Source organism: Pyrus communis, chromosome 13 (genome assembly GCF_963583255.1).
Source record: "Pyrus communis chromosome 13, drPyrComm1.1, whole genome shotgun sequence".
In the NCBI taxonomy this organism is placed as follows: Eukaryota; Viridiplantae; Streptophyta; class Magnoliopsida; order Rosales; family Rosaceae; genus Pyrus; species Pyrus communis.
Genome location: NC_084815.1, coordinates 14,227,899 through 14,242,283, shown reverse-complemented (window position 1 = coordinate 14,242,283; position 14,385 = coordinate 14,227,899). Strand labels below are relative to the sequence as shown.

At 37.2% G+C, this 14,385-nt stretch overlaps 2 protein-coding genes across 2 annotated transcripts; one reads left to right on the top strand and one right to left on the bottom strand.

The window, feature by feature from the left end:
• Nucleotides 1–2,737: 2,737 nt before the first annotated feature.
• Nucleotides 2,738–7,923, top strand: LOC137713286 (probable LRR receptor-like serine/threonine-protein kinase At1g63430). Its single transcript, XM_068452575.1, has 12 exons — nucleotides 2,738–3,318; nucleotides 3,709–3,847; nucleotides 3,975–4,046; nucleotides 4,157–4,300; nucleotides 4,393–4,542; nucleotides 5,065–5,181; nucleotides 5,627–5,691; nucleotides 6,042–6,293; nucleotides 6,397–6,735; nucleotides 6,816–6,973; nucleotides 7,081–7,296; nucleotides 7,412–7,923. The coding sequence occupies exons 1-12, from the start codon at nucleotides 3,231–3,233 to the stop codon at nucleotides 7,655–7,657; spliced, it is 1,986 nt and encodes a 661-aa protein (XP_068308676.1). The 5' UTR covers nucleotides 2,738–3,230; the 3' UTR covers nucleotides 7,658–7,923.
• A 2,201-nt stretch (nucleotides 7,924–10,124) lies between these two features.
• On the bottom strand, nucleotides 10,125–13,599 carry LOC137712814 (RNA-binding NOB1-like protein). The gene is made up of 5 exons (XM_068451981.1): nucleotides 13,111–13,599; nucleotides 11,783–12,884; nucleotides 11,338–11,506; nucleotides 10,634–10,753; nucleotides 10,125–10,521 (listed from the first exon to the last, which is right to left on the bottom strand). The coding sequence occupies exons 1-5, from the start codon at nucleotides 13,472–13,474 to the stop codon at nucleotides 10,369–10,371; spliced, it is 1,908 nt and encodes a 635-aa protein (XP_068308082.1). The 5' UTR covers nucleotides 13,475–13,599; the 3' UTR covers nucleotides 10,125–10,368.
• Nucleotides 13,600–14,385: the final 786 nt, after the last annotated feature.

The window sequence follows — 14,385 nt, the reverse complement described above, 5'->3', positions numbered from 1 at the left end:
AGATAATATTGTTTTTCAAAGAAAAAAAAAAAAAAAAAAAAACGTCTAATACTATATGTTAAAGGGGTTTTTAAAAGCCTTTGGAGCCATGAACACCTGGCTTTAGAGAGAGAGTGGGCCCACCAAATTGGAAGATAGTGTTTGCAAGTGTCAAGTGTAACTTACCTTAAACTCATAACAATACTACAAATAGGGTTTAATTAATAATAATAGGGCATCATAGAGCTGGCCAAACAAAAAGAAAGTAGCACAAATGGCACTTGACTCACCATGCTTTAGAACCAAACTTTTCTCTTTTGGACTTTGTTCTCTTCAAATTTACTAGGGCATAACTCATTTTACTCACTTCATCGAAGAAATTTTCAAAAAAAAAAAAAAAAATGTAATTTTTATAAGCTAATATTTATCCTTTTACACACGTGTTTAATCTAATCAATTGTTAATTTTCGTTTGATTTATTTAATTTCCGTATATAAATAAGGTTGTGTACAAAGTGAAAAGGGTGTGTGCAGTAATTATTTTTCCAAGGGAAATGAAGTTGACACATCTTTTTTTTTCTCATGCAAACCCATGTTTATCTTTGTTTCTTGATTCTCCTTTTTATGTCCAATTTAAAAATTAAATTAAACATCAATTTATACTCGTAAAAAATGTACCTGAAAATCATTTCTCTTCTTAAAAGGAAGAATTTTAGAGCATGGTTTTAGTATGGGATGTGATATTCACGCACCATTTTTTACTTTTTACACATCTTTATAATTTGCAGTCGTTGGATCGAATGAATTAAAAAAAATTAAAAGATAAAAATTAACAATAACTGTGAAAAAAAAAAGAGTGCGTGACCTCTTTAGTTTTAGAGAAGGTAAAAGTGAAACTCATCCTGATCAAAATTACGAGTCAAAAGAAAGACTAAAAGTCCCAGACACAGCTGTAAAACAGTCAAAGTAATTTCTCTCCCATCTCAAGATATTTCACGAGAAGGAATTGGTGGTGCCTATATTTAAGAGGAGGAATCGGTGGTGGTTATGAGGTTAAGGCACATGATTACTGCCGCAGATACTGGGAAGTGATATTGAAATGGATAATATTACGGAGGTCAAATTTTTAAATCAAATTTGCAAACAAAATAATATGTCATTAATAAAAAATAACTAGATAAATTATTAATTGTAAACCATTTGACGTATTTGTCACCAATAAGAAATACCGGAAAGTGATATTGAAACGGATAATTCTACGTTGATAATCCAATCATCAACATCCACAAATCATTTGGTTTACAAAATTTGATTTAGAAATTTAGTCTCTCTAGATAATTAATATATTGTAATGCTAGAGAGATTATCTAGATAAATTATATATTTTAAATCATCTGACGTGTTTGTTGATGATTAGATTATTTCTTAAGTATTGGTTAACGTGTTTATTTTCTATAGTGACAAATCACATAATTTACAAATTTAATCTAAACAATTGATCTACTTTGCATTACTCTTTCGAAATATTGTTTCGTTTATGTAAAAGTTTTGGTATTATATTTTCTTTTCCTTTTTAATGCGCATTAGGAAACTAATATGCAATGATTTTTATTATTATTTTTTTTCATACCATGAATATTATTAAATTATAATACTAATTAATTCTGTTACACTTATAAAATAAAAAATATCTTTGCAAGCCAGCCAGCCATTAAAATAAGTATTCAAAATGGATAGTTGTTTATTTCACAATTAGTGTATGCAATTGCAACAACCAAGTTATATATATATATATATACACACACACACACACACACATGTATTAAGAAAGAGTTTCATTCCCCCAATGACTAAAAATTTATGGTTACACACTGTTACATTTGATAATTGTTTTTTTTTTTTTTCGAAATGAATATGATATCTTTATTTGAGAAACTCAATGAGAGTATACATCTTGGTTGAGGTCACATCTGGGTTCCTCGAACCATACTATTGAATCACCATGAAATAAACCTAACTCGACTAGGCGATGAGCCACACCATTACAATTATTGGAAATATACGAAAATGTACACCCAAGAAACTTAGAAGTTAACTACTTAATATCAGAAATAATGAATCAGACTAGAGTAGTTCGTTGTACCACCATTACAAGCCGAGACAATGGAGGTTTAAACATTGCAAACACATGCATTCATTCTCCACACTTGGTGACCGTATGTTCAACAATCACCAAATAGGAAAATTCTTTAATGCTACGTAGCCTTAAATGTAACAAACATTGGATAAAGTGAATCGGTTTTAATCATTTGGTCCTATGAATTCAGACCATAGTAACATTTAATACTATGTAACACCAAAGTGAAACCCACCAAATGACCAAAGAGAACATTTTTGTATTAGAAAATCCAAAGATCAATCTAACCCAGCTTCTTACAACGGTCGCACCCGACCATATCACAAAATATGAGAATTCGGCTCCAATATGCATTACGAGACACCATATACTGGATTCAATATTTTAGTAGATAGGCTATTGAGTTTTAAGCCTCCCCAAAATATTAGCGCAGAGTTTCAACGGTATACCCATGCTTTTCGGAATACAGCAGTCACCGGCTCCAGTTAAGTGTCAAAGGTTTTACCGCAGAATTTTGGCAGTTGGCACCAACGCAGATCCAAAACACAGACACGACACCAAAACCCACTATTCAAAAAGCAAAAGAGAAAAAGAAAAAGAAAAAACCAAAACCGCCATTTTAAAAGAAAATACTCTCTCTCTCTCTCTCTCTCTCTCTCTCCTCCTAGTAATTTTGCTATCCATTTTTGTTTTGCCAAAGCTTTTACAAGCAGCAACCAACCAAAGCAACTGCATTACCATTACCATTACCATTACCAAACCTCTCTTTGAATCCAAGTTTTGAGTCCACATCTCTCTGGGGTTATCTTTCATCTTCCAAATTTTGCTTCATTTGGCCACTGATTTGCTCAATATTTATAGTGGGTAGTTGCCGAAAGCTTGGATTTGGGACTCGGTTGTATTTGCTTCAAGAAATTCACATCTTTTTCGTATCTGGGTAGCATTTCTTTGTCTATTTTTGTTGGGTGGTAAGTACGTTTTTACAGTATTACTAAGGCTTTGTTGTTTGAGTCTGAAGCTTTAGGCCATTCGGGGTTTCTTTTTTTGTGGGTTTTTGGGTGGTGGGTAGATGAGCTTTTCTGTGTTGTTTCTATATTGAGGAAACTAAGAGAAAAATGAGAAGTTTTGCCTCCTTCCGGTTTCTGTGCTGCTTGATTTCTGGGGTTCTTCTTGTGGGTGGTGAATCTTTTGCTTCAAAAGAAGGTATGTGTTGCTGCGAGATCTCTCTGTTTCTCAGATCTTGGTTTCGCTAAATCTCTGTTTGGTTGCTGAGAAAATGTGTGTGTGTGTTAGGGGGGAAGGGAAAATGATTGTCAACAGTTGATGGAAAGTTTTAAGGGATTCAAGATTGTGATCAATTTCTTTCTTAATTAGCAGAGAACGAGCGTTGTTGAAGTAGTGTGAGGGTGATCATAATGCTTAAGTCGCTATATAATCGAATATAATCGCATTGCTAGTTTGATTAAAGAGTTCAACTAGATTAGCTGTACATATGAAAAGAATTAAGAACAAGATGTAATATGTTTATATGTTTTTGCCCATTTGTTGTTTTAGTAGATTTTCTCTGAGTGAAAAAAAATGGATTTTGCACAGTTTTGGCCCTCACAACCTTTAAGGAAGCAATATATGAAGACCCGCATTTGGTTTTGTCCACTTGGAATGCCTTGGATGCCGATCCTTGTGCCTGGTCCGGCATCACATGTTCTGTGGCTCGGGACCATGTATTCAAGATGTAAGATACGATCTTGTGTATGTTAGTTCTGAACCATAGGATATTCCTTCCATTTTGTTTTCGATTTTGAGAGTAAAACTTTAGAATGACTGGTATACACTTTGTTTTCGGTATTGTTTTTATGCAGTAATATTTCCAGTTCATCAGTAAGGGGATTTCTTGTACCAGACTTGGGTCAACTCACCTTCTTGCAAGAACTGTATGCTTCCCGTCTTCCCACCTAGCACAGTGATTCTGAAGTTATATAACCTTAATTCCAATCTTATTTGGTTGAAGCTTGATTACTTGTGTCTTGTTGTTGTTTTACAGAAATTTGCATGGGAACAAGCTACTTGGAACAATACCTAAAGAGCTAGGCTTGTTAAAATACCTCACAATCTTGGACTTGGGAGTGAATGAACTCACCGGTCCAATTCCTCCAGAGCTTGGGAATTTAACCAGTATTGTGAAAATGTACTAGGAATTTCACATTCATTTTCTGAATGATGCTTTAGTTTCTTGGTTATTTGGAATTTTACTTACAGTGGGAATTACTTTTGTTGCAGAAATCTTCAGTCAAATGGGTTGTCTGGTCGGCTACCTCCTGAACTTGGCAATTTGGGGCACCTCGAGGAACTTCGTTTGGATAGGAATAAGCTTCAAGGAACCATTCCTTCCAATGGCTATACAAGATTCCCATCTAACGTACCTGGAATGTAAGTTGCAGAAGTGTAGAGTGTTTGAACAATTCCTGCAGCTCTGCACTTACCTTAAGCAGATGCTTTTAGAGCTAAAAATAAATATGAGGATGCAAATTTATCATCATAAAATTAGCTAAGCTATTCAAAATTGAGAAAAAAGAACGGCGAAAAGAAAAGGTGTTGACGGCCATACTGCTGTGTTTCTTGCATGGATTGTGGATCATCCGATTACTGGAACTGTATTTAGTACTATGTTTTTGAAGTAGAAAAGATGAATACGTAGAAATAGCAGATTTTGAGACGAATAAGTGGGGATTAAAGTTCAAGTGCTAGCTTTGTTTATATTTGATTATCATAGCTCAGATTTAGAGAAAGTTTATTTGATTGTTATGTTGTTCCGTTATTTAAGGAATTTTTTTCTTGAATTTTGTTTTTCACACCAACAACAAAGCCTTATCCCACTAAGGGGGGGTTAGCTGAATGAATCCTAGAAGGCCACTATGCTCGGTTTTTCATAGTTTTTCTTTTTTGCTTCAGGTATGCCTCACAATCAAACCTAACAGGCCTTTGTCGATCATCTCAGTTAAAAGTTGCAGATTTCTCGTACAACTTCTTTGTTGGTAGCATACCTAAGTGCTTGGAGTATCTTCCCAGGTACTGTCCTAACCCAGGATTTGTCATGTGTAGGTAGTATTATTGTTTGTTCATGTCCAGTATTAATCAATACCTGTTTAATTATTGTGTCAAATCTTAATAATTTTTGCAGCCTTTTTGATACTAACACGACCTGGTCATTGAGGGGTTTGTGTTTGGATTGACAAAATACTCAAGCCTTAGGAGCACTTATCTTGAAACCATAATTGTTGCTTTCCCATAAAATCAAATAAACAAGGATTAATACAATACCAGATCAACAAATGCAGGAGCCTAGGACATCATAAACCTTTTTCCTACAATGTTAGTTAGCAAGTTTGTTTTGTCAAGTACTATTCTAGTCTCCTAATCTTGTGTTGCATTCGTGCCATTTTGACAATTGCCGTAGTTATCGTTGATTGTATGCAACTTGTGAACCTTCATTTACTTAAATTATTCCTTGCAGGACAAGTTTTCAAGGGAATTGTCTCCAAAAACAGGATCCCAGGCAGCGTCCTGTAGAACATTGTGGTATGTGGGATTTTATATTTTTTGAAGTCTATGAACCATCAATGGATATACTATACATGCTAAGTAGTTTCATGAACTTTTATAGTGGAAACTGAACCCAAACAAAACCCTTCAGCAAGTTTAAAAGTGTGAACAAATGTTTTTATGCTCCTTTTGAGCAAACATCCTAATATCAGTAATTATTAATTTTTTGATGCTGAAATTGATTTGGTGATCCTAATATGTAATATGGAAGTTCCGTTGACTCGATATTTAGTTGATTGTTATAATACTGAATCTAATGTGTGGCAATTGATATGTCAGTACTGATTGTTGTAGTTAGTGACCTTTCTTTTGTTGGTTCTATGAAGCTGGTGCAGCCCCTTTGAAAGGCCATCCCGGAAGTAACCCAAAGCATACACCTGATAAAGTGGTCGCCAAACATCGGGAGGCTTCAAAACCTGCCTGGCTTTTGGCTCTGGAAATAGTCACCGGAACCATGGTGTGTTCGCTCTTTCTAGTTGCTGTTTTCACTGCTGTTCACAAATGCAATAGCAAATCATCTATCATAATTCCTTGGAAGAAATCAGCAAGTGAAAAAGACCATATCACAGTCTACATAGGTTTGTTCCTTGTTGCAATTTGCAACTGCCTCAATGCAATTGAGTTTTTGAATTCTACTTGGGAAAGCAACAATGGCTAATATGGTTAGTGGTTTCCATACAGATTCCGAGATGTTAAAAGATATTGCCAGATTCAGTAGACAAGAGCTAGAGGTTGCTTGTGAAGACTTTAGCAACATTATCGGTTCCTCACCTGACAGTTTGGTCTACAAAGGCAACATAAAAGGTGGTCCAGAGATTGCTGTGATATCCCTTTGCATTAAGGAAGAGCATTGGACGGGCTATCTTGAACTCTATTTTCAGAGAGAGGTGACAGATTTGGCAAGATTAAATCACGAAAATGCAGCAAAATTACTGGGTTATTGTAGTGAGAATGCCCCCTTTACAAGGATGCTGGTTTTTGAATATGCTTCAAATGGGACACTGTATGAACACCTACATTGTAAGTGAAGGCTCCTTCTAACTACATTTCATTGCTATCAAAGGTGTCTCGGGCTCTAACCAGAATTTATTTTAATGCAGTTGGAGAAGGATGCCAGCTAAGTTGGACAAGGCGTATGAAAATTATTATAGGCATTGCTCAGGGACTCAAGTATTTTCACTCGGAACTTGAGCCGCCATTTACCATATCAGAGTTAAATTCTAGTGCTGTATATCTTACAGAAGATTTTTTACCCAAGGTACTCCATGAAGCTTCTCAAATCCCTTAATTCAGATTTGTTCAAACATGATTCAGATGTATGAAAATTCCATAAGCATACGTGATTAACACTCTTTTCTACTGTAGCTCGTTGATTTTGAAAGTTGGAAGACAATTCTTGCGAGATCGGAAAAGAACTCAGGCACTATTTGCGGCGAAGGTGCTATTTGTGTCCTTCCGAATTCTATGGAAGCACGCCACCTAGATGTTAAAGGCAATGTTTATGCTTTCGGCATACTTTTACTCGAAGTAATCAGCGGGAGGCCTCCATACTGCAAGGATAAGGGGTGCTTGATAGACTGGGTAAGTAACTTTTATGGATGTTTTTGTGTTTTGCTGAATCGCTCCTAAGGTAATCTGAGTAGTGTAGTTTATGCTAGTTATGCGACAAACAACTTAAGACTCCCGTCTTCTGCAGGCGAAAGACTATCTTGAGCTGCCAGATGTGATGTCGTACGTTGTGGATCCCGAACTGAAACATTTCAGTTATGATGACCTCAAAGTTATATGCGATGTGGTGAATCTTTGCATCCATCCCGACCCAACCGAGCGGCCATCGATGCAGGAACTATGCACCATTTTGGAGAGCAAAATCAACACATCAGTCTCTGCTGAGCTCAAGGCGTCTAATTTGGCGTGGGCGGAGCTTGCGCTTTCATCATAAATTAGCCAAATTAACACTGTAAAGAAGAAATATACAACCATAATACTCGTCGCCTTTTCTTTTTCTTGACCTGCGTTCTGTTCCTTTGTAAATGTTTGTAATTGGAGAGGGAGCTTAAGGATTCATGTGCAGGACAAAATCTCTTTGTATACCATTTGCTGATCCGTAAAGCCCCATGTTTCTGTTCGTTTCAGATGTTCGAAATATCACAGGTGACGGTATGTTATATCTCATGTTCATTGACTATGAACCTATGGTCTAACGGTAGTATTTTGCAAGTGAGATTTTAAATTTGACTTTTATGCATGACGAGTTCGATATCAATTATCTTTGCCACATTATGTGGATTAGGCCAAACCCCGACTGCCAATATCGTTGTATCAAAAGGCTCGACAAACAACTCCGTCAAACGTCACAGTTTCAGGTTTGGCTATTTTGAAAAGGGAAAGGAGATATACTAGGTGGGCAAGAAGCATAAATCTAGGTCAAACGTCACAGTTTCAGGTTTGGCTATTTTGAAAAGGGAAAGGAGATATACTAGGTGGGCAAGAAGCATAAATCTAGGTAGGGACGTGACACGTGCCAATTATTGCATTAATTAATACGATAAATAAATCAAGATGCAACAGGTCTTTGATTTGATTATCGTAAATAGCAAATTCGATACCAAATTAAGTTGTTTATCGTTTGACTTAACCAAACTCCCTCATCTTCTTAATTTAAAATGTATCATTGTACTAAAAAAAAAAAAAAAAAAAAAATCCTCTTCTGTGTGGTTTTGATTCCTAAAGCCAATAGGAAAGGATAGAATCGTACTATGTCACCGTTTGACCTTATTTCAACTATAGGGGATTGTTTAACTTTTATTGTTATTTTTATCTTTCAATGTTAAATTAAGATTGAATATTGAGTGATTATAATTTTCTTAGATCGTGAGCTTTTGGAGAACGCAACAATTCTTTTTGTGCTTTCTAAATATACACCTACAGTGAAGAACTTCCATTAAATAAAATTTTGTTGTGCTTTTAATAAAAACACTTCTAACGTGTTTATGAACACAAGTGCAACATAAACATTTACAAACAAGCTATAAAATGTCTAACGAAATATAAAAGCATATTTGGTATCTTTCTTGGATGCAATTTTTAAGAGTGGGAAGTTATTTAGTACTGGTTTGATATTGAGGTGCTTTAGAAAAAAAAACGGGTATAAAAAAAAAGTTAGAGAGCTTTTTTGTGTTTGGTAAACATTCAACTTCAGTTTTTTTTTTACAGTTTCGGATGAAAAAAAGTTGAAAGTTGAAAGCAGCAAAAGCTAGTTTTGAAAAACTAGCTTTTTTTGCTACCATAGCTTATGCGCAAACCTAATTTGCAAGAGGCACTAAGCCCTTTAATGAAACTTTCAAACACCCAAAATGACCTTAAATTGGAAAACATTACCAGCTTCAATTGGGAGGTCGTCCTCGTCGATCCTGCCACAACGCCGTTCACTCCCAACTTCAAGAATCACCGTTATTGACCTTGAATTCCATACCCTAGGACGTTGTTTCTGCCTCTATCCTTCCTCCCATCTCTTGTCTGTCCTCTTTCACTCCCATGCCGACAAAATCGCACCGAGAAATACCACCATCTTTTTCGATGAGGACCAGATTCGGTTTTGACATCGCAAATTTGCCTAGATTTCCTAGATTGATTTTTGTATTTCTACAAATTAGGAGAGCCCAGATTGCCCAAATAGACACAAAAAATTATTCCAAATACCCGAAATCAAATACAGGAAACTACTTCATATGATCAAATTCACACTATACAGTTTCAAAAAGTAAAAATGATTGGTCCCAGAAGAAGAAAGAAACCAGCATCCTAAAGCGTTGGCCCTGCCCGATGTATATAATGAACTCTTCGAGCAGCTAGACCATGTATGCACCGCCAATCAGATGACAGGTGAGAGAGATTGAGGAATGAAGCAGAAAATAAAAAAGAAGACGGAGCAAAAAAAAAAAAAATTGAGAAAATTGGGGTTGTGGAGGAGACTTCTAGAGTGTTTTTGGTTTTTGGAAAGTCTGGTTCAGTAGTGAGGTAGTGGGAGAGACTACTCGATGCAGATGGCAAAAATTAAATTAATGGCACATCTAGTATTATACCCTTTTTGGTCATTTCACAGTTACAGCTGTTTTACATAAAAGTTTACCAAACACTATAATACTGATTTTTTTTCCATAAACACATTTATAAAAAAGTTTACCAAACACTCTGCTGCTTTATTTCACAGCTGTTTATTCTCACAGTACAGAAGAAGTAGTTTTTATTCAAAGCACAACAATACCAAACACATCTATCATATCATACTTGAAAAGTATAAATTGATATTCAAATAGAATAGAATAGTGAAAAGACGGGGCAAGGTGAAAAGACTGGGGCCTTTTTATCAGTATGTGCAATGTGCATAGATGAAAAAACGTCATGAATTGTGTTCAATCATTCACTAGTGAGATGCTTCACGACACACATTGCACACTGTCACACAAAACCCAACTTAGAAATTTGGACATTCGTTCCATTGACACATAAATAACCCGAGAAATACTAACTCGATATTGCTCTCGTCCGGTATCTTATATAGTCCTAGACCAAATAAATATCATCCTACCAAACCATTGGAAAATCAAAACTTGTATAAAAAACAATCAGTCAACAAGATCATTAAACCTGCTATTTATGCTTAGAATGCGAGTAATGATTGTCGTTGGGATTCCTCCGTCCACTGAAAACGGCTAGTGCCTTCCTTATGGGAGGCTGCAAAGGAGCTTTTTTATCGGTGTGGTGGCAGAAGATGAAGGCATTGGTAGCGAACAAGTCGTCTCCCTGAATATGTAACACGTGGTATAATCACACACTTGATAATTGAGCAATAATAAACATGTACTCAATCAGAGACGGTCACAATTAATGAAAACCAAAGAGTTTGAAAAGTGACCTCCTTGTGTGCTTTCTTCTTTGTCTTTGGATGTAGAAACTTTTGTGGGAGTTGATCTTCACGTAAAATGGGGTTCTTAGAAATGGCATCCCTTCCACCCTGAGGTAGAGGCAGTGAAAACTGAAAACAGCCAAACATCTGATTACACAAGTGGACATGCGCAACACTGCTTCAAATAAACACAAAAATAGAACATAAAACCACAAGAGCCTTCCTCTTCATTGGTGAGTGAGAGGTCTTAGTTTCGATTCTCGCCAAAGACAAATTTGAACCACATTATTGCCAGCCCATTGTGAGGCTCATCCCACTTCCCCACCCCCTTAGTGTGGATAATATTGTTTGTCCAATAAAAAAAAAAAAAACCCACAAGTGCTTGCCGGCACAGAAAGAGATGGATGAAGTGATTATAAATGATGTATCTTTGAATGCAATACTTTACGTTCCCTAATAACATATATTTGAATATGCTGTCCTCACATCCTAATTCAGTCATGAATTTTGTGAGAAAATTGCATGTTTGTGAGATACCGACAATGTTATAAGCACACAAGCACAGAGTATCCCATAAACAACTGGATCGTACCACAAGATCGAGGAAAACTTATAGACCACTGGATATGTGTTTTACTTGCAATAAACCAACATCTCTAAGCTACGACAGATAATGACCAATTCCTGTTAAAAGCTTATATAGATATACTCACTCTTGTGCCACGCAATATGATCCGAGGTCGACGGGCTGCCATAACAATGCCATTCTCACCAACTGTAACTGCTACCTTGCGCAAAGTACCGCCATTTCCACATTTTGGACAGAAAATTTTCCCAATTTCAGCAGTCACAGTATTGCATGCATGGCACTTCAAAATCCACCTATCAAGACGATACCATAGAAGCTCATGATACAGTTGTTTCATAAAGCAATGTTAGATGCAATAGTGAAGGGAAGGACAATATATATTTATATTTTTTTTCAGTTAGATAGGAAAGAATAAATTTAAATCCAATTGAAACAACTTATTCTCCCCATTCCCTATAGATTATATTCAAATTTTATTTTTCTAAACGTTGTGGAAAAACTTACAAATACACCAAATGATTTTGTAACAGTATGCAAAGAAAAACTGAATGGGATAGTGTATCAATTACCTGTGCAGCTGTCTGATCTGCATTCCTCCAGGTGCCACCAACCGTAAACCCATCTGCAGAATAACATTCTGCATTGCAAAATCACCAGTTACACAAGCTACACTAGACTCAGACAAGGATCTAAGCATCCAGCTCTGCTCACTATGATCATCATTCAAACTGGATGTATCAACACTTTTGTTAGTCTCACTTGAGATCTCCAAGTGATCTAGCCCTTCATTTATCGTTTCAACTTCATCTCCTTCAACAGAAAAATTCACATTATTGTCGGCGGTAGCTTCCCCTGCTTCGAAATCATTAGACTCTACCCCATTGAGATCCTTCCCTTCTTGAGGAGCCCTTAGTGAATCTTCTTCCAGTATCGCTTGCTTTAGAGTTGGAGACAGGCCTTCAGCACCATTCTTCGTCTTTGTTATCTCACTGACCTCAAACATTCCATTTCTACTACATGCTTCTTCAGATTCCACAGGCAACAATTGATCCTTGCCTCTAGGTTCCTCCTCTGCATCTTGAGCATCCTTTTCAGAAAATGCCTCATTAGACTCGCGCCTAGCTTTTCTTCTCAAAAACCTCCTATGCGTACTTCGACTGACAGCAGGCATCCAGTCATCAGCATTATCATCTAACTGTCCTTGGGACGCATCAATCCCAGTAGAAACCATCTTCCCTTCAATGTTTATCTCTTTCTTCTTGGGAAAATTTCTTCTATATCTCCTTTCAGTGCCCACACTATCCTCCTGATTTTCGGAATGAGCATCACTTTTAACTTCCACTGCAGAGCCATCAACAGAACGACTATCGGAATTAATCCCATTCAAGTTTAAATCTTTCAAAGGAAGAATTCTCGAACTGAGGTTCGACCTCTCCTCTTCAGCATGTTCCAGAGCCTCCCACTCTTCCAAATTGGGCACATTATTACCCCAACCTGGCAAGTCCTTCTCTGGCAACCTCTTCACATTAACCGTGTGCATTGGGGGAGGGCAGTCCCTAAGATGTTCAGTGCCATGTATCTGAGCCTCCAACGTATAGGTCAGAGCAATGAGCTTAATATCCACATCCGAAAGCGTCTGTAAATCCCCGGTAGCCCTCGCAAACTTAATAACTGTCCGAAAAACACAATACCAAATCAAACCCAATTCTAAAACACATCCTTAAATCTTATACATCACATACCCATATAAAATTTCAATAACAAATCCCTAAAATCATCTCATAGAAATAATTCTCAAAAACTACAATTCCTCGAAATTAAGAACTAATGAATAATTGAAGCTTTAATCTTTCACAAATAAACGTTGTTTAATTGATAAATAAATAAATATATGTACCTTTGTTGAGGCATTCAGGTGAGGGTTCCATGGTTTGGACTTCGAAGGGAAGAAAGGCGAGCCGGTGGCGGGAAACGGGGTCGCGGACCTCGTCCATGACTTCCGGGATAGAGACCAGCTTGTCGGCGCAATGGCTGAGGCTCTCTCCGCCTTGAATGATGGCGTTGGCGTCGACCACCGCCATGGCTATGCCCTTGGAGGACTTGCAGCTCTCCACCAAGACTTGGGCTGCAGCGTTTGCATCCGGGTTTCGGGGCTTTGGTTCCGGTTGCTTCTTAACTATGCTGGTCCAGCCTGAGATTGGAGCTGGGCTCGCCTTCGGGTTCTCGTCGGAGACAGGGGCTGGGGCTGCGGTGTCGTCCATGGTTGCGTGCGAAAAAATGGAGGACAGGGGAGGTTTGTTAAACCCTAGAGGAGGTGAGTACTGTTATACTAAGGAAGTAGGCAACCGAGTGCCACCGACGTCGTTTTTGTATTTAGGATTAGTTTGATCTGGTTATTTGGTAATGGAATTTGTTAATTTTATAGGGGAAGTGGGTTCAATAACCCTATTATAAAGAGAGCAATCCCAAATAGGGGTGGGTAAATGGGTCTTGAACTTGTAGGTCGAGGTGGGTCCAAATATTCTAAATACAAAATGGGACGGTGCGGGTCTACAAAACTAGCGGGTCAGGGCGTAAACTTGACAAATTTTTACTGATCCATTAAAACGACATGAAAAATAACAGCTTTTGGGTCAATGATAGGAGCATATTTATGCGACTTTGTTAGCTTATTTCCTTGCATTTAGTAAGTTAGTTTCTATTTATTATAGTGATTTAAGCTATTTTCATGTGTTTGTAGGTTCAATTGGCTAAAGTGGCAAGAAAATGCAATTTGGAACATTTTAGAGCAGTTTTGGGCTTGGAATGGATAGCATATGCTTGGAGCAAGATGGATGGACAAATTTGAAGTTCAAGAAGGGCTAAGAATATGCTAAGGAGATGGAAGAATTAATTCAAGACAAAGAAGATATGGAGCTCAGCAAGAAAGAAGGAAACAAGAGCCAAACTACCTTATTTTGTCTTAGCCAATCCTAATCCTACACTACCTAAGTTCCAGCTGTTAAGGAAGGTCCCTTATTATATTGATTCTAGAAGGCCTAATCCGATTCCTAAAGGGAGCCGCACCTTTTCCTTCTAGAAAACCATTTCCCTTGCCGTGCAAGGCATTTCCCTTTCCCTCTAGGTCTTGCCGCATATCCCTTTCCCTTTTTCTCTTGGATTCTAACATTTA

What these genes read in the sequence shown, in the direction of transcription:
- LOC137712814 (XM_068451981.1), bottom strand. Translation starts at nt 13,474, where the DNA reads ATGGACGACACCGCAGCCCCAGCCCCTGTCTCCGACGAGAACCCGAAG. An exon ending in ACCTGAATGCCTCAACAAAG is followed by an intron (nt 12,885 to 13,110) that starts GTACATATATTT and finishes TTTTTCGGACAG; the next exon opens with TTATTAAGTTTGCGAGGGCT. An exon ending in CAGATCAGACAGCTGCACAG is followed by an intron (nt 11,507 to 11,782) that starts GTAATTGATACA and finishes TCGTCTTGATAG; the next exon opens with GTGGATTTTGAAGTGCCATG.
- LOC137713286 (XM_068452575.1), top strand. Translation starts at nt 3,231, where the DNA reads ATGAGAAGTTTTGCCTCCTTCCGGTTTCTGTGCTGCTTGATTTCTGGG. An exon ending in CCATCTAACGTACCTGGAAT is followed by an intron (nt 4,543 to 5,064) that starts GTAAGTTGCAGA and finishes TTTTTGCTTCAG; the next exon opens with GTATGCCTCACAATCAAACC. An exon ending in CCATATCACAGTCTACATAG is followed by an intron (nt 6,294 to 6,396) that starts GTTTGTTCCTTG and finishes GTTTCCATACAG; the next exon opens with ATTCCGAGATGTTAAAAGAT.